The 21,319-nt window shown below is 32.9% G+C and overlaps 1 protein-coding gene across 4 annotated transcripts in view; it reads right to left on the reverse strand.

The window, feature by feature from the left end:
- LOC145303515 (regulatory-associated protein of mTOR-like) overlaps positions 1-21,319 on the reverse strand; it is a 161,581-nt gene that overhangs the window by 106,548 nt on the left and 33,714 nt on the right. For all 4 annotated transcript variants that reach the window (XM_080144953.1, XM_080144954.1, XM_080144952.1 and 1 more), the window contains exons 2-4: positions 18,061-18,163; positions 8,144-8,304; positions 7,943-8,023 (exon numbers count right to left, since the gene is read on the reverse strand). In XM_080144953.1, the coding sequence (XP_080001079.1) occupies positions 7,943-8,023; positions 8,144-8,304; positions 18,061-18,163 (345 nt within the window). The remainder of the gene's footprint in view (positions 1-7,942; positions 8,024-8,143; positions 8,305-18,060; positions 18,164-21,319) is intronic.

Below are 21,319 nucleotides of genomic sequence, written 5' to 3' on the forward strand. Positions count from 1 at the left end.
GAACTTTTTTATAGCCATATTATGCTTGTTTAACGCTAATTCAGTGAATAATTTTTTTCAGATAATTTTTAGATAGCGATTTATTTAAACTATTATAAGTGACTAAATTATAATTTTCAATCGCCATGGTTAAAACTAAGGAACACAGCGAAGACGTCAGGAAGCTTGTTGTAGCATGCCATACCAATGGGGAGGGCTATGATAAGATTTCAAAGAAGCTAAACCTTCCCAAATCCACTGTTAGAGCCATAATAAACAAGTTCAAATCGCAAGGCCACGTTATGAGTTTAGAGGGTAGAAGGAGAAAAAGGATTCTTTCCCCAAGAGATGAACGGAAAATTGTTCGACAAGTAAAACAAAACCCAAGGATCTCTGTTGGGGAGATTGTTGATGAACAGAGCACCTCTGGAGTGAATGTATCTCGACATACAGTTGGTAGAGTTTTGAAGAGAGCTGGTTTAAAAGCATGTCGTCCGAGAAAGACTCCCTTATTGAAGCCTATGCACCTGAAAGCAAGGCTAGCCTTTGCAAAACGTCATATTCATAAAGATGTTGCATTCTGGAAACGTGTTCTATGGACTGACGAAACGAAAATAGAGTTATTTGGCCATAATAAAGTGTCTTATATTTACAGAAAATCTGGCGAAGCTTTCCTGCCTAAGAACACCATACCCACAGTGAAGCACGGTGGAGGCAGTTTGATGTTTTGGGGATCCTTTGCTGCCTCTGGACCAGGGCGACTTGTTAAGGTCACAGGTAGCATAAAAAAGGAAGATTATGTTAAAATATTGGATGAAAACCTGAAAGACTCTGCTAAAGAGCTCTCACTTGGTCGTCGTTGGTGGTTCATGCAAGATAATGACCCAAAGCATTCGGCTAAACTGACTAAGAAATGGCTTGAAGACAATCATATTAATGTTTTGGAGTGGCCATCACAAAGCCCAGACCTTAATCCAATTGAAAATTTATGGAGAACATTAAAATTGAGGGGAATGCAAAGGAAGCCTAAGAATCTTATTCAATTGGAGGATTATTGTCAGGAAGAGTGGGCTAAAATTACTACTGAAGAGTGCAACAACTTAGTTGTAAACTATGAAAAGCGACTGAGGAAGGTAATCAAGGCCAAAGGCTATACAATTGATTATTAAATAAATCGTGCCAATAATTTTGAACAAGGGTTTTTTGCAATTATGTTTGTTGTTCCTTTGTTATTTATTTTTTTCTAAAATCCGATTGCTGCATCGGAAAGGCCAGTTAAAAATACATAATATACTTTGTTATTTTCTTTAATTTAATCCCTTTTTTAGAATTTATTAGACAAAATTTAACTTTTATTTTACCGTGCCAATAAATATGATCATCACTGTATATATATATATATATATATATATATATATATATATATATATAGAGAGAGAGAGAGAGAGAGAGGGAGAGAGAGAAATCATCATGAAATGAAAAGGTCATATTCCAAAAAAAAAAAAAAAAAAAAAATCAGGTGTTTACTAAGATACAGCTAACAAATAGATTTTTTTTAAAAATGTCGTTTTAAGCAAAAAAAAATATGTCAAAAATAATAATATATCCAAAAATTACGAAAATTCATTGAGTATGAAAATTTATAGTGAAAAGTAATTTTTACACAAAATTGAGTAAAATCGCATTTTTCTTATAAAGTAGACAGTAAAAGGGGACATAACTCTGAAATTAATATTTTAGATTACTTGTGTCATAGCCGCAATATTTGTTGTCTATAGCGATATTTTTTTTTTAGTAAAAACACAATAGCAGTTGTTCTACTCAATGAATTTTCATAATTTTTAGATATATTACTATTTTCAACATGATAATTAAGTAAATGATATTGTTTTTGCTTAAAATGATGTACATTGTATTTAAAAAATCGATTTGTCAACTATATCTTAAATCCTTTATGACTTGAATTATGATGTAAATGATTAAAAAAAATATTTTAGTCAGTTTAAAGGGTAATAATATTGATTGTCTTCAAACTGGAAAAATTATGAAGTTCAATAGTTAAACTATGACCGAGAATTTTTGCATTTCATAAATTTACTTTGATTATTATCCATAGTGGTTGAAAAAAGCGTGTTTATGACAACAAACAAAATCCTCCACTCTCTGACAGATGGCAGCATACTGAATGTAAGCAATGAACAGTTGCAATCTGGAGGTATTGGGTATCAACTCAGATAATGAACTTATACGTACAAGGCGTGTTTGGATCAATTCCCACTTTATTTATGCCGTTATATTCATTTATGATTGAATGAATTAGTTCAACCATGTTACAAAGGGTTAACAAACACCAAATCATATAAATTGATCAAGTATTTTTTTTCTTAACCAAGAAAATCAAAATTTACAGTTTTTAGGAATTAAAGAGTTTTAATTATTTTGAATACAAACAAAATCTCGGTAGCTGAATTGAATTGTTGCCCTTGAATTTCAACACATTCTAAAACAACATAACAGCTCCTATCTTGCTCATCATAAAATTTGATTTTCTTTGTTAGAAAAAAAAAAAAAAAAAAAAAAAAAAAAAAACTTTATCAATTTATTTGATTTTAGGAATATGACATCTTTCTTTGACAGGTAACTGCAAGAGGATTACTGTTGCTGGAGCTTTTATTTTGCACAATTTACAAATACACTCAGCCTTCTCAACCCATTCGACGACAGATAGTTCAATGTCAGAGCCATCAAATTCTGATATTAAGCAAATGTTCAATCTATCCATCGTTTTTTCTTTTAATAGGAAGTCACTGCTTATGAAAGCCCAAAGGCTACTTGAGGATAATGATTATTAGGGCTATGACAATATTCTTTTCATTGTTTTGACACTTGAGTGTGTATTCGTTAATATCTTATATGCTTTTATAGAGTGATGTGGTTCTCGGTTGATTAACTGTGTCAGATAAATACTCAAGAGTCAAAAGAATGATAAGAATATTCTGTTGTCATAGCCCTAATAATCTTATATATATATATATATATATCTATACATACATATATATATATATAAAAGGCAAAACGTGGGGGTTCTTGGGAAGGGGCTATATTTTAGAATTATACTCCCTAGATTGTAATATCTACTATTTGCGAACAGTCATCGTTTTTTTTAAACCTGGTTTCCAGTATTTGTTTGTCTTCTTGTATAAATAAAGCGAAACTGAATTGAATCAAATCAGCTCGCTGGCCTTTGTAGCCGGCACGTCTTGAAGGCAATCAGTTTTGATCAATGTGGGGAAAACCCTTCATATCAGACAATTGCTATTCATTTGAGAGCTCCCCCTTTTTCGGGGGAGTTTGGTTTCCCCAATATTGTGGAGAAACAAATAAATAAAACAGCAGAAAGCTGAACTGGCCTTCAGCCAACATTTATTTCTGCACCTGCAAGCAAGTCAACTTTTTGATTGGCATTGCTTAATTTGAACGCTTTTCACTTCCTGTGGTTTCATAGCATAGTGGTAAGATGTCACGTTTTCTTTCACTTTCTTTTTCGCCTTTGCACCACCGCATTATGGGTTCAAGCCTGCCTGACTACTAACACCTTTTATTTTTTCCTTTTACACCTCCTAACACCCAGGTAACACTGGGTAACCCCACTAGTCTTCTATATATATAATGGGCAAAATGTATGTGTGTGTGCATGTGTTTGTATGTCTTGCAAAAACTTTCGACAAAGGTGACAGATCCTCACAAGATCGGTATCATATTTCAGCTCGACCCTTCGGACAACAAATATCGAAAAATTGGCCAAAAACATTAATTCCTTCACCCTAAACTGGGCAGTTTTGTACTAGGAGGGGGTTGCTTTTTTTGCTGAAATTTTAGCAAGTCATTGCCACGGTTGGATTGATTTTGCTTAATTTCAACACTTGACTTCCGGTCATGCGATGGAGACATCGGCATAGACGTTACATATTTTTTTTTTTCCCTCTTCACATTACGGGTTTTGAGTTTGCCTGCCTACTACCAGATTTTTTTTTCCTCTCTCTCTCCACCCAAACTGCCTACTGTTGTTTTGATCCCCACCCCTCACAACCACTTTCTTAACACCTCCTTCCCCCCAGTTCCTTACTCAACCCAGGCAACTATACCACTTTTTTTTTTTTTTTTAAACACCTTTCAATTCCCCCACCCGGGACTCTTACTACACCACCTTGACATACCCAGACAATGCTGGGTACACCAGTTAGCTATATATAAAGAGAAAAGAAAAGAAAGTCAAGATAGCTTGTAATCCCAAAAAGAAAACTGACAGAACTCCTCTTCACTAACACTGTAATTCACACCAACACATCTCAGCTTCAATGTTTTCTCCCAACTGTCAAACAACTCTTTGTACTTCCCAATTTGTCCCTCAAAGCAGCTATTCCTCTCATATACAATTTAATACCACATGTAAAAAGAATCTAGCTACAAACTACAGTTTTATACTTTTTCTTTTTTATTTAACCATGTTCCCCCCAAACAAGGCACATCGCCACTTGGACATAAGAGGCTACTATTGGGGACCATGTTTAGGGGAGATGTGCGAGATGTTGGTTTACATTACATTTAAACTTCTGCATGTCAGTACAGTCAAAGAAGCATGTAGCATGAAGGAAATTCCAAAATCTCATGGTCTGCGGGAAGAAACTATTAGAGTAGAAGGCTTTCTGGCGTTTAGAGACCTTTAAAATGAAGGGGTGTAATTTTGTTGCTAAGTGGGTTTGTTGGAGGTAAGTATGTAAAGAGGGAACAAGTGCAACAAGTTCATCAAGGCACATTCCATTAAAATACTTGTCAAATAAGGCACAGAGATGCAACATTGCGGCGATGGGACAGGAGTTGGAGCTTAGTTAACAGTGCTGAACTTATTAGATTGAAGACTATTCTTTGGATCCTGTTCAAGAGGGAGAGACTAGCAGTAGATGAAGCAGCCCAGATGTGGCAATTCTTGCACATGACATACCAAACAGACGTGATGCCATTTGTGAGAGTAATTACTTCTATTACACTGGATTAATCTTTTTCTAGACCATACGATTTCAACTTAATAATAATCTATTATATAAAGGGAGGATGTCTGTTAGTGTGTTTGTATGTATGTGTCACTAAAACTTTTGAAATCTAAAGCAAATAAGAATGATTCTGGTACTGTCTTAAAGGACGGGAACTCTGATGCATAATGTGAAATTTAGAACAATATTCATTTTTTTATACCTTAACCACCGCAGAATCTGATGGGAGAGGAGTTATATAAAATCACCTCTTTCTAAACAATTTCAGCATCTGCACATGCATGAACCACTTCACCTTTTGGAAACGTTAACTACATAAATTTGCAACATCATGCTATGGCTGTCGGTGTGGCTGAATGGGTTAGAGGATTGTCTCAGAACTATTAGTTTTTTTGTTCGCACCTACCTTACAGCTGACGTTGCAGTTTTTATTTCTATTGCTTTTAATACCATAAGTGATCAGCAACATATTTTTGAAAACATAAAAAGGTTTATTTTGATTAAAGAAAGACTTCTGCAGTTTATGTACCGTGCTGAAATATACAACCCCAAAGTTAAAGCCATTATGCTTTGACATTTAAACATTGTTTCTTTTTGTTTTTTCATTTAATTTGGAATTTACATTTTTTGCTTTGTAATTTTTATTATTTACTTGGCTCCCCGTGAGGGCAAGAGGCAATTTTTTTTTTTTTTTTTTTTTTCCAGCGGTTGATTTAGCTGACGGTTGATTTAAAGATCCAATTATTATTCAATACATGAATATTACTTACATAAATCAGAAAATCGTAACCTATTAAAACTTTTTTTAGGAAGGGTATTTACAATAAAATGTTTATATTCACTCAGTGCAGGTTAATGGGGCCAGTTTTTGTTGAGAGACTGTTAGACAAAATCCTTGATGTTGCCAAAATAAGTACAATACATTATCATAAATGTTAAGGAGTATAAGTTAGTCAATCCAGAGTGCTCAATATCTTGGGTAGAGCCTATGGATAATGAGTTTGCTTATGGCGTTCGCTTCTGAGGTTTGCACCTAGCACAAGTCATTTTTTTTTCTTTTAATAATACAATAAGTAATTAGATATAATTTTTAAAACATAAAAACATTCATTTCGATTAAAAAAAAAAAAAAACATTTGGGCAGTTTTTGAAGGGCTGAAAATAACTTTTTATTTTATTTTTTACTATGTGTTAAACTCTATTTTAATTTGAACAGTACAATAAATCCTTACATAACAAAGAAATAATTGATATTAAACCTTTTTAATGATTTTCTGATACTATCGTTTTTTGAAAAGTGAATTTGGGACGCTGAAAATGTACACACTTTTTTTTTTTTGTCCTTACGCACTTATGATTATTGTGCAGTTTGCAAAGCGTTGAGCATATTTTTCTTTTTACTATGCATAAAACTTTATTTTAATTTGAAAATATTATTTCAAAATTAGCACGGTACAAATTAAGTCCATATGCAACAAAGAAATAACTTATATTAAGCCTTTTTAATGATTTTATAAATATTTGTCGAAAAGTGAATTTAGGACACTGAAAACGTACACAATTTTTTTTTTTAGATGTGTTCAAACGCAACTACATTTCTTCTCTGTCTTATATAACCCAGGCAATGCCGGGTACTCCTGCTAGTAGTAATAATGATTCATCAAAACAAAACCCACTAATTATACAACTATCATGTCCAAACTGTCAGAATTTGCTAGAAGTTTAAGCAAGCAGATAAACAAAATGAAAATATACAAATGATTACATTTAGCACCATGGGTGCTACTTGAATTTGCCCGGGAAGTTATAACTAAGATTAAATTTAAGCAAAATAAGATATCATTTCAAAATAATGGTGAACTATCACCACCAACAGGTGCAGTGTATACAAACAAATTGATGGTGCAGCACACATTTGCTGGCTGCTCAGCCTGGTATCAGCAGAATTATAAAGTTTCCTCTTGTGATTTAGTCCAGACTAAAAGGGGTATCAGACCATCAATTTCCAGAAAAAAAAATAAATAAATAAATAAATCAGTATTATTCCTGTATTAATTTCCTGAATATTTTCATTATGCTACAAACAATTATCAACAATAGAAAACAAAGAAAGAGGAAAATCTGATTTGGATAGTTTATATTTCTTTTCATTATTCTATATCATTATCATAATTGCATTCAGTTTAACGTCCGTTTTACATGCTGGCATGTGTTGGATAACTTTAAGGAATTGACTTCCAAACCAATCTATCTCTGGGCAAGACTTTATCCGTCTTCCTTTAAATCTATCCTTATTACTTCCGCTCATATTTTTCTTGGCATCACCCATGAACTAACTCTGCTACTTCAACTGTTCTACATATTGTTGGAGACGCCCCTCCAATGGACTATCTCATAACATCACTTCCTTTGGTGACGTCACTTCCAGTATCGAGTACCGGTGCCCGGCAGTCTGAGATTGGCACGCAACCAAGTAGGTCAGGTGTACCCAACCGTTGAGGAATGGTATTACTCAACTCACTTTGCCTATAATATGCGTGAATACATGTTTCGTTCCTAAAAATCCTGTGTTCCTTTCATTTATTATCATTTAACCCCATAATACACATACTAAGCTTTTTCATCTATTTTTTGACAATGGCATAACATTCAAGTCTCCTGTTTCAAGCACATCTCCCTAAAATGTTTTGATTTAATCTTTCTTTTATCTCACCAGATCTAAGCGTGTCTTTAAGATCCACATTATATATCCATTGTTATTTTCGTATCATTTCTTTCCATGTACTTGGGAGGTTTATTTCCATACATCATCACACTGCATATGCATGCCTGATAAACTCGTCCTTAATCAACAATGATAATATTCTGGGAGGAGAAAAAAAAATGGTTTCTTTAGAAAGTTAACTACTCACCTTATTAAAAACCCAGATTTCTCCATTTGCTGTTGGCTTTGGTACACCATGACCATTGTAATGAAAGAGGACACGTTCATCCTAGCCAAGAACAGACATGGTAAAGTTAATGACAAGCAAAAAATATTGCAATTTTTAAGATAAAATTTATAAATAAAAAATAATAAAAAAGAAGATACCAATTCAAATATGATTCCTTACCTTTGCGTTTCTTCTCATAGTAGTGCAAAGTTTCTTTACTTCTTCTCCAGTCGGATCCAAAGATTGCTTGTACCGAGCCCTTGGCTGCCATCTGTCATATTGTTTATGGAGATTGCTTCCTATTGTTTCCAGTGCTTTAGGAGGACTCATCGACAAAGGGTCTGCACATTAAAACAATTTATATTAAACAAATTGACGACACAGGAATTTATTCACTTTTAGCTTATCAAAGCTTCAAGTTAAAGTTGTTACATTTATATTAAACTAGCAGGGCTATCTAGCATTGCCCGGGCTATAAACAATGAAATAAAAGTTAAAATGTATCCAACATCTTTCTATTAAAATTTCTCTCTTTCTCTATCTCTTTCTTTCCCTTTCCTCTCTGTCTCTCTGATGTTGAGTACCTTGTCTAGTATACAACATAACAAAACACACTGAAGAAGTTATTGCATTCAAAAACACCTGCCCTATGTAGGGCATTGAACACTTTGGATTAGCATATACCATTTAGTATATGTAATACTCTATAAGTATTTCTGTTGCTTCCAAAGAACAGAGTTTCTTTTCTGGTATACAAAACTATAATGAAGTTACTGCTTCCATATAACAGTGTTCAAACACACCTGCTCTATTTAGGGTATTGAAGATTTTTGGTTTAACACATACCACTTTTTTTTTTTTTTCTTCCTTGGAAGATTGTAGTGCTGGGTATAGGGCAGCCAAACCAGCTGCCAATATTGCCCTGTTTTTATTGAAACCAACCAAGAGCTCTTTTTAGTATCCTCATTGTTCCCTTAAGTGCAATTGTCTGGATCTCTTTTGCACTTGGTTCCCCAGGAATATTAGTTAGGTAGGACTTCAAATTTTTCTTCATAAGAATAATACCTATAATAATAGGTATGATTGATATCTCCCTAAGATTCCAGTTTCTTTTCATATCATACATGAGATCTTGATATTTGGTCTGTTTCTCCCTTTCAGCTCTGTTCAGACCGCCATCATTAGGGACATTCACTTCAACCAAGGTTGCAACTCTCTCTGACTTATTCCATATAACTATGTCAGATTTCACAGCAGCATTTTCAAGGTAGGTGGCTGTGGGGATTACATGGTCGTAATATACGGTATATAAATCATTTCCAACTGTTCTTTCAGGTTGATATTCCCAGAAATGTAATACTGTATTATTATTATCATTGCTTGTGGCCAATGCAGAGTTTCCTATCTGGTGTATACCATATCAATGCACTGGAGTTTTTGCTCACGGGCAATGCAGTGTTTAAACACACTTGCTCTATCTAAGTTATTGAACAGTTTTGAATTAACATATACCACTTACCAAATGAAAAGCTGTATTTGTACAAATTTTTGAGGAATGCTCATGATTAAGGAATATTTTCCAAATTACTAAATAAATATATTAAAAAGTTGTTCTAAATGTCACCTTCCCCGACAAATTCTGCCAGAATTGACACCCAAAGAATCCATCTTTTTTTTTTTTTTTTAATTATATATTACTTTTCTGAAACAATGCCAAAAAAAATATACCAGTTTTGTGGGTGTGCCTTGTGTAGTTGTTTTTACTTTTAGTTGGACATATACACACACACAAACAACTTTCCTTTATATAATAGAAGTAAATGCTTCAACTAATTTCTTTAGAAAAGAAATATTAATATTTGCACAAATATTAACTTCCTACTTACTTGTCTCTCTACGAGGGCAGAGTTAGACACAAGGTCAGTTTTTAATGTGAAGAAAACCGAACTTCACAAAAAAAAAAAAAGATGGGAGTTCTCTGAATTGGAACAAAATAAAAATTGCCTCCATCTAAAAAGATTTCTTCTTCACTGACTGAGGACAAAAAAGATAACATGTACAGATACTATGATTTGCTTGTAGCGAGGTCATTTGTAGATCAAATGCCTTAGGCTACACTGGCTGTTAATTTTTTAATGCCTAGTTTTTTTTATTACAAACTGCAACAATGGTGTCTTCAAGGACTATGGAATTCTTCTTTGCCCTAACTGCATTAATCAATGAATTAAACCCATGCTTGAAACCCATGCTTGAATGTTTGTATTGTTTTTTAATATAAAAAAAATTCTTTTTCAAAGACCCTAGACTTGATTTTATGTGATGTGAAAAAATTCAAACCCATCGTAGGCAACGTGTGTAAAAATACCATCGTAGCCCAAGGGTTAAATTTAATTTGTAGCATTCAGATTTGAACAACTATTATCTTGGCTGTTGTATTCAGAATGTTTTCTTCAATGTTACATCTAACTTTCTCCACATGTATCTTCTTGAACATATGTTCTGTACAGAATTTCAAACTGAATCTTTTATTCAATCCATAGACGTAGGTTTTTCTCAATCTGTCTTCTGCCATAATTGGGTTGACATTTTTTTAATCTTACAATAAAAAATGAAAATGAAGCCCTAAAAATTATAACATTGCACAATTTCCTTTCACCAGAGGATCTTACTCATTCAATAACAACAAAGAAAAAAAAGCAAGGTACTTATGCACTTACTTGTACCGTGCTAAAAGAAAATAACATTTAGAAAGCCATTCTTAACATGAGGAGGGGAGGGTGTTTAGTAACTATTCTGTACTTTCACCTAATAATTTGGTAAAAAAAAAAAATATTGTAAAACTTGAATTTAACTTGAAAATACTATTAAAAATTAGCATAGTACAATAAGTGCATAAGCATCAAAAGCAAATATTTCACTGATGATGCCCCCCCCCCGGTGCCCCAGTTGGGGAGGGGTAAAGGCATATATTAGAAACAATAGGCAATCACTGAAAACACAGTTGAAGTTTCTTATCTGATAGTTAATCAAAACTAAGCAAGTAAAATTGTCTAATAATTAATTTATTCCCTACGCATCAAGTTTTGACAGTGTTAACTGTCGTAGAGATACGAACAGCCAATGGCACAAAAAAAAAATCTACATGATATACCCCACTACATGTGTGCGGAGGACAACGCTAAAAACAACTCTAATCAGTTTCAAGCAAGAAAGTTAAAATTAAGAGAAAGACATCGAGCACACATGTGGAGAGAATAAGATGTAATCATTCTTTGATGAAATGAAAATCATCTCTCGTACCCACTTCATGAATTATTTGAAAGCTTAAATGACAAAATGAACATTTTTCAATTTTCAGAAAGATAAGAGGAAAAAGGGAGGCAATTACTATTTAATCCAAGAGTCAGCAACATAAGGCCCACGGGCTAAATCTAGCCTGCAAAGGCATTCTGACCGGCTTGCAAGCATGATTGTCAGTATTTATTTTTAACATGAGAGACGAGGCTTTCGAAGTCAGCAAAACGTTTGCTGTTACCTTCCTCTGATCCACCCAACCGAATTTCAATACTATAACTGAAAAAACATGATCAAAACCCAATCACCTCTATTTCTGCATACAAAATAAAAAATGTAAAACAAAAACTGAGAGTCAATTTAATCAATCAATTGACGACAGACATTAGTTAGGGACAACTTCAAAGGGACAATGCTGTCTCAGTCAGCTTTCTATTTCATTCATCTCCAGCCTTGTAATTACCTTTTAAAAATTCATTGTATTATCAATTAAGAGACATTGAGTGCCAAGTCTTTGAAGTTTAAAAATGTTATGGATGTTGTCGTAAAAACTATGAATCTGATTTTATTTATATACATACTAGCAGGCCCACCCGGCATTGCTCAGGACCGTATAATAAAATAATGAGAAAAATGAAGTTGGATCATCTGTTATTCTTAGGAGAGAGGAATTTTTTTTAAGTCTATACATCATTTGCTATCTCGAGCAAAAGAATATTTTACCTAACCTAGGACGTGAATTACACAAATTATGTATGAAATAATTTTTAACTTCCCTAGGACATATGATTAACAGCACGAATATTAAATAATTTTACAATTCCTAGGACGGATAACGTACAACACATATATTAAATTTTCTTACCCTCTAACGGGTAATGTAAATATGTATCTGAAACAATTTAACATACTCTCGACAGGTATTGTATAACATATATGAACTAATTTCTCTTCCTACCAAGGCCATCATAATTTAAAAAAAAAAATGAATTCAGTGTTAGAAGATGAATCATTAGAATTTCTAAATAAATACATAAATGCATTGTCTTGGTTAGTGATTAGGTAACACTTGCTTCAATAGAAAATTCATCATTACTGTGTTTCTTTTTCCACCACAAACACCACCGCAACTATAGTTTTAAGCGAAATTATATAATTTCTAGAATAGGACTCAGCAGATTTTTCCAAATAAATATGTAAATATTATTTCAGCACAGTCTGTATTCTGTATGTCAGTTTCTTATTTAATAGATTGTTAGGTGAAAGTACAGAATAGTTTACAAAAATACCCTCCTCTCCCTATATTAAGAATGGCTTTCTAAATTATAACATTATTTCAGCATGGTCTGTATTTCATATGTCAGTTTTTATTTATTAAATTATTAGGTGAAAGTACAGAATAGTTAAAAAGATATCCCCCATATTAAGAATGGCTTTCCAAATAATGTTATTATTTCAGCATAGTCCGTATTCCGTATGTCAGTTTTTCTTCCCGTCTTAAAATTGGATAAAAAAATAAAGAAACTTTGAGATCGTAAACTGCTTCAGCCATTTTTGGGACTGACTCATATCATTCCTCTCTCTTAAAAGTAGATATGAAATAAAGGAAATTTGAGATCATAAACTGCCTCAGCCATTTCTGGAACTGACTTCATATCCCCCTGTTTCTTATGAATATATATGAAATAAAGTAATTTTGAAAACGTAAACTGTTTCAGCAATTTCCCAGACTGCCACCATATCCCTCCCCCTACTTCATCACTGTTAAAAATATGTGAAATAAAGTAATTTTGAAATCGTAAACTGCTTCAGCCATTTCCGGGCCTGACTCCATATCCCCACTTTTTTTTTAAAATATATATGAAATAAAGTATTTTTGAGATCATAAACTGCTTCAGCCATTTTTGGGACTTACTCCATATTCCCCTCCCCACATCTTAAAATATACGCTGTGTCGGTTATTTTGTATTTTTTAAAGGAGGTAATGCCTGGTAGAAAACTATATTCACTTACTTGGCCTTTTGGCTAAAATCAAAGTGTAGTATCTGTTCTGGCGCAGCATTTCAGTGAAATCATCTACTGGCCCCCGCTCCATAAACAGAAAAAGTGGTGGTAATGCTTGGGAGAATGAACAGGCACTAATTCACCTCACCCCAACCTCACCTAATAAAAGGTTTGGTAATCCCTGGCAGCCTTCAGAGTACTTTTAAAAGCAACATAATCGTGCTTGTCCCCCCTTCCCTCATGATCAACACATGACGTCACTTTCGGAAAATGACTTAGCAATTTTTCGAAATACATGATTTTATTATAAATTGTTTGTATTTTTTTTAATATGGGTACTACACTGTAGAAGCACCTTATTTAAAATTCATGCTACTCCAAAAATAAATATTTCAAAGTGCAATTAGTGATTAGGCAACATTTGCTTTACAATAGACTAATCAAGAAATTGGATTGAGAAACGGATACTTAATGTCAACTAATACTAAGCAAAAATAGAGATAATACATGTCGGTTTCTTATTAATTGTTAGGTGAAAGTACAGAATAGTTTAAATAATTCCTTCCCCTCTCCATATTAAGAATGGTTTTCTAAATAATGTTATTTCAGCACAGTCTGTATTCCGTGTGTAATCCCACTTCCCGGTCTTAAAAATATGTATGAAATAAAGTAAATATGAGATCGTAAAAAAAGATATATAGGTTTGTTTTCATATTTACAAATTTCAAACCGCAAGTAAAATTTACATATGATTACATTTTTTTTTTTAAATACAAAGACATAAAAAAATGAATTGGTGTCAATTGAAATAAAAAAGAAAAAAAAAAGCGTTCCAGCCTGAGAAAAAAACGAATGTACGCGCGTGCGCATACAAAACCAAAATGTCAGCTAATGTTTAATGAATATTTTACATGTAAATTTGCCTATGTCTGTATGCAATATACATGCATGTAAGCAAAGATATTATTTGCTATAAACCGTCCTTGGTGCATGATTATTATTTCCTAAGAATTTCAGTGTTATGTGACCAGTAGTTTAGGAGTTTACCTGTTAGATATTTACACACACACATACGTCTGTTTTATTTATATATATATATATATATATATATATATATATATATATATATATATATATATATATGTATGTCATCGACAATTCAAACAATTTTTGTTTGGTACTCAGGCAGAATATGGTGACCTAGTGTATTTGCATGACGTATGCCTGCTTAACCAAGGATCGATCTTAAAACGAGTACTTGTCTTATAAAGTGACAATATTTCTCCAAAGAAATCATATGGATAGTTCATATTTTCAAGATTATAATTGGTTTGCAACTTTAGTATTCATTGTGAGTAAAGTGATTCATTTGAATCATTATTTTCACTACTTCAAGGTAAAACTGAACTTATAAATGACATGTATGACCATATTGCCTTTGAATAAATAAAAAAAAACACCGACTTAGAAATAAAAATTATGCTCATTTGCCATCACTCCGAGCAAGGAACCACAGAATTCTGAGCTATTTGTGAATGTAATCCAGGATTTGCAAAATGAATTTGTATCACGTTTTGTTGACTTCCATTTGCATAAAATTGTTTGCTACACCATTTGATGTTAAGATGGAGACAGTATAAGAATGTTTTCAAATGGAATTGATAGAAATGCAGTGTAATGATCTATTATGATCAAAATTTAATTCCAAAGATATTTCATTAATTGATTTTTATACAAAATATATTTTCCAAGTAAAAAGTATTTCAAATTAGTGACATTTTTGTTTGAAAATACATATCAATGTGGACAAGCTTTGTCAAAATCAAAGCAAACTAAGAAGAATTTGGGAACAAGATTGACTGATAATCATCTTGATATGTTGTTTTTAGCCTCAACAAGTTTGAAACTAAATATTGGAACACTTTAAATTAATAAAAATCACCAAGTTTCTCATTAATTCTTTGGTTGTTGGTGATAGCTTAACACTGCTGCTGTGTATTTAGAAACAAATAATTGCAACAATGTTTTCAATGGAATAAATAATATTTTTTGACTACTAGATTCATCTGTTATTGATATAAATTATTTTTATGTATATTCAACACTCGTGTTTAAATGTGAATATGTAGATCTGACGACACTTCAATTTAACTGTCATCAATCTTCAAATAAAATGTGTCATTTTCCATAGAATGACTACACATCTCAGTGCACTAAAAATATTAGACTATCTGACAATTACCTTTCATTAGACCTATTTTACCAAGTCACATTGCCTATGTTTCATGTCAAATAATGAATACATATTTGTTATGACCCTTTGGCTACATTAAAAGATAACAGAAGCGAAAGGAACAATAACGCGAAAGAGGTCAGGGAGAAACTGACATGTGAAGTAACAGAAATATAAAGACACTTGAACATAAATGCATAATACATGCCTCATGAATGTGTGGATGATACAAAATGTACATAAGTGATTATGTTTGCAACAATTTGTACTCATATGTATATGTGTTTTGTTTTTATTTGTGTGCGTGGTTCGTTTGTAGTACAATTTTCGATAACAGTTTCAAACATACATGTCATAATTTTATCCATTTAACTTCAGTTGATTTTTTTTTCACTTTGAAGTATTCTGACATTCCTTGAGGAAAACTTTTGTTAGGTGTTTTTTAATTTTAGATTGTTTGTTTTTCTGATTTCTCAATGTTTATTTATTTATTTTTTTTAATTTATTTTTTGTTTATTCCATTTTCATCCCAAACAAGGCACAGTGCTACTTTGATGTAGGGGGCTGTTACTAGAGCCATATGTTGCAGGGATACTATGTAGGAAGTTGAGCAGCAAGATGTGTGTTAACATTATATTTGAACTTCTGCATGTCAATACAGTTGGGAAAGCAGAAACCTGGAAGGGAGTTCCTAAGACTAGCAGTTCTGGGGAAGAAACTATTACATTAGAAGGCTTTCTTACATCTAGGGATCTCTATCATGTAAGGGTGCGATTTTGCTGTTTGTCGGAAGTATTTACGTCGAGGGGGTACAAGTGCTTGCAGTTTGTCAGAGCATCAACCATTAAAATACTTGTAGGACAGGCAGAGGGATGCAACATTTTGTCAATGGGACAGAGGTTGAAGTTTGGATGACAGTTCAGGACCTATCAGGTTGGTGACTCTTTTGAGCCCTGTCCAGGAGCGAGAGACTGGTATCAGATGCACTAGCCCAAATGTGACAACAATACTCCATACATGGGCGAATGGTGGCCTTGTAGAGGTACAGAATACTTTCAGGCGTAAGTAACTTTCTAGTATGGTATAGAAAGCCCACCTTCCTCGCAGCAGCCCTGGCAATGCTCTCAATGCATCTGTTCCAACTCATGTTCCATGTAAACGTTAAGTTAAGGAGTTTGAAAGAAGTACTTTAAGGTAATGTATCATTAGCCATAGCTATTCGTGGTTGAGAAGGTTTCTTTTAATTATTGATGGAAACAAGTTTAGTCTTGGCAGCATTGAATGTGACCATCTACTTCTGTCCCCATTCCACTACAGACTGGAGGTCTTCTTCTAGTGTTTCTGCCATTTCCTTAGATATGTGTTCATTTGTTTTCCCCTCGTGCTCGTTATAGAGCATGGTGTCATCTCAGAGACAATTTTATCAAGGAGGTCATTTATGAATATTACGAATAATAAAGGTCCAAGGATAGACCCCTGACGTACACCAGCATTTATATTGTTTAGATGTATGATCATCAAGGACAACCTGGATTTTTCTCTTATTTAAGAAGGATTTAATTATGTTAAGTATTCGTCCAGTGATACCGTATGATCTGATTTTCTTGAGAAGACCATCATGCCAAACCCTGTCAAAAATCTTAGATATATCTAGGGCTACTGCTCTATCCTCCCCTGCTTTGTCCAGTGTATGGTATATACATTCAGAGATTACAGTTAGGATATCTGCTGTAGAACAGACTTGCCTAAATCCATATTGTTGGTCGATCAGAAGTTTAGCAGCTGTAAAGGGATGGACTTGGTTAATTATGGATTCAAATACTTTAGCGAAAAGATGGTTTTAAATATTTAGATTGACAGGGACCTCATATATAATTTTCCTTAATTTTTCATTAACAGCCTTCATCAGGCCTGTGACCTATCATTATAACACAATCCTGCCTGTGAGGTCGAATGAGTTGACAACTTGATTTAATCCAAAGCTAGATGATGGTATATGGATTCAAGGGCATTCAAGTGATGAAATAACAGCAGCAGAAGTCGTAGCCTGACACGCAGAGGTCACCGTCCATGCTTATAACCGTTACGTCATGCCACAATTATAATAAAAACTTTTCATTAGACAAACTTTGTTAAATGTTAACATTTTATATTTAAACTAATGATATTCTAATGATCAATATTATGGCTGTTAAACCCGTTGAGGTGTCTCCCGTCACAATTTTCTCAAAATTCAAACAATAAAAATTAAAAGAAAAATTTTTTTTAATACATCAAACACTTAAATGTTTTAAGACTTAAAAATTTGAATTTAACATTTTTTTTTTTAAATTTAAATTCATTAAAATCTTAAATCATGGGTCAACGAAACTCATTAACATCATCCATTTCTTTTAACCTCTTATTTTAGGATTTTATTTTCTCATGTGCATCAAGAAATAATGTTATATCATTTAAACCATTAAATCTATTTACAACCCAATTCAATTAATGTATACAACAAAAATGTGGCTTAGTGTGTCATACAACTAATAAATGGTATATGTATAGTAAATGATTTACTTACCGACCCAGCATTCCAGACGAGCACATGGTGAAGTTTTGACTACATCTGGAGGGTCAACTCCAACATTCAGGCATAATACTAAGGCAACACTTACAGTCTTCATCTGAAAAGATTAAAAAAAAAAAAAAAAAAAAAAAGTGAAAATAAAATTTTTAAATTCACTGAGATTATTAAAATCGCTCAAAATAGAAATAAAATTAAATACTCTGATATTATTTTGACTGCATGAAAATTCCACGATTGTTTACGTATCTTTTCTTCTTAAATAATTGAACTGATTTTTTTTGGATAGCATCCACCAAGGATGGGTTGAGCTGGCTCCTTCTACAGAACACACAACAACCCGAATGAACACAGACTATGGATAACAGTTCACAACAACCAAGATAGTTATAGGCAGCCAGTTCTGGGATCAGAATACTATATATATTTTTGTATACTAAACTGACTGATTTATGATCCCTACATTTATTTAACATTAATTTGAGGGATTCAGACAAATATAATCTTGAACATACACATACACAAAAACTCTCTATGTGTGAAAAGGAGAGAATCATAGAATGTGTCCCAGAGTGAAATGACACCAGGATGAAATTTGACAAATGAGGTTGGAAAGGGCTAAGAATGATATGCGGTGAATACCCCATGGATGTGACAACATGTGAATGAAAATGAGAAAAAATGGTTAAATGTTGAAAGAATAGAGTTTGGACATTAACGCAAATGGTCACTGACAAAATGTCTTAATGATGACAAAACTGTTGAGGATCCTACGTGGCTATGAACACAGTTTGTGGCCGTTAACTATCTATTAGTTACTTAGGTTAAGATCTCAGTCTTCCTCTTTCACAATTAAGTGCAAATGTTTATTCCCAAACTGTCTTCTTTTAATTCTTCTTACTATAACTCGACAAAGTATAAGAACAGATTCTAACCAGAGACAATATGGAATGTGAGGGAATATGGCGCAGATTATGATAAAAGGAATAACGAATGAAACTCTAGGAAAAAAATATAAACAAAATGCTACACCTGCTGATGGACGTCTGAATTCTAGAATAGAAATAGTCCCCAGAAAAAGGGGTTTCCATTTTGGATTGCAAGGTCAGAATTATGAAACTGAAACTAACTGAAGGAGAAAAATTATAACTCTATGAATTACAGAACTTATGAGACTTAAATCAATTAACAATTACATTATCAAAAGTTGTATGACAAACTATATTGATAAATGTTGATTCTTATTGAACTTTTAAGTCTAGAGTATTCAATCCATGCCAAATTCTTCACATCCACTCACCTACTAAAACAATTCCTGAACTGAAGAAGGCCATCATACCTAAAATCAGGACAGTTCCAAGTGAAGAAAGTTATTGAAAGTTTTTCATGTTGTACTTGGATGTGATTATCATTTAACAGCGATAAAACAAAATTGACATGCATGAACAAATTGTTATGGACAAGTCGGGCATCGATTGAAGTTTATTTGTATCAAAAACACAAACACTATACAAAAATGTAAAATATTACACATATATACAACCAGCAGAGAGATCAGACATTGACCAGGATTGAATGAGGATCAACATATGTTCCACATTTCCAATATTTTTATTGTCATTAAAATCAGTGAAACCACTTTTTAATCAAATTGATTGATTACCTGCTCTAATTGGGAACCCAGCATGATGCATCAGGAGGAAACTTCACATTCTTCCCCACAGGGACTTAGTCCACAATACATTGTAATCTACATTGCAATGTAGAAAACCTACTGTTGATTTTATGAAATTGTTTTTATACAATGGCTTAAATTAAAGTTTAAAACGCAAAAGTCAAGTATCAGGGTTCAATTATGCTCTAAATAGAAACATTCATTTCAGACATGCCCATTTTATCAAAAGAACCTACTGTTGATTTTATAAGCTAGGCTCTTCTACTTGTGCGATGATAACACTTCTTACATGCACTTGTGATGTTAAGCTGTATGAGGGCACTGACTTTGGTAAAAATCTGACTGTTGTTCTTTAAGAAGATTTTTTGAATTATCAATACTTATCAAAGACATTCCTATACAAAACATATTTAAGAATACTACTAGATATACAAAGTACATTTATGTGAAATTTTTAAAAAATTGGCCCAACCGTTTTCAAGTCCATAGGGAACAAACTCTCACACACACACACACACTTAAAAGTGTTTCTGATATATAAGTAGAGATAATAAAATATCACTAATATATTAATAATCTTTCTGATATAGAGTTTGGCCATAATAGTTTCTTTTGAGGACATCCTATTACCAAAACAAATCTGGTATAGAGAGGTAATAAAGAAAACATCTGCCCTTTCTTTTTTACCAAAATCATCATTTATCAAAGCTAAGAATCACTCAGAGATAAGGATAACTGACACATATTTGTTAACATTGGAATTGAAGAGGACTATATCATAGTCCCCAGGGAAGCAACTTCCATTTGAATACTGCATTCATGCACATATACAGTAATAATCTAAATAGAACAATTTACTGTGAACTTATGACCTTTTTCAAATACCTGTCTTGTTATTCACAATATTAAATAGAATCCTGATCTACATATTAAACAAATATTTAATCAATAAATTTCTTCAACAGCAAATCTGAGTTGAAAAGAAATCACTTGTATTTGGCATTCATTTCAGATGAAAATAGAAACAAATTAAAATAATGAATAAAATTGATAAAATCCAACATATAAAATCAATCATTTTATAGTTTCTTTGACATGGATAGCTTTTTTTTTGCTACAAAAATCAATATCTGATTCTGGTTTATCAGTTTTTATTGTGAATGGCTGCAGCACATGGATAAAGATGGTATGTAATTCTTCATCCTAAAAAATAATTTCTGTGATTCAGTATTATTTTTAAATGGTCGCCATCTTTAAAAAAAAAAGAAAAAAAAAGTAACAACAATGTGTTCATATTATTTGGATTCATCGGATTACTGTTCTCATCTCCAGTGTAATTTTCACAACATTTTGGTCGATGTAACCTCCAACCTTCTTCAGGTGTATCTTGTCGAACTTGGGAATTTGGATGGAAGGACACACAGCGCAGTGGTTAAAGTACTTGGAAAAAAATCAATACTAAAAGTGATATTCTCCTGAAGGTTAAAGGTTCAATTCTCAGTGTGGGCAACTGAAAACTACAATTGCGAATTACTTAAGACCTCTATCCAGTCATGCCTGATGGAACAAAAGCATGCTACC

This window comes from Euprymna scolopes, chromosome 19 (assembly GCF_053919585.1).
Source record: "Euprymna scolopes isolate OS-2025 chromosome 19, ASM5391958v1, whole genome shotgun sequence".
NCBI classification, from domain to species: Eukaryota; Metazoa; Mollusca; class Cephalopoda; order Sepiida; family Sepiolidae; genus Euprymna; species Euprymna scolopes.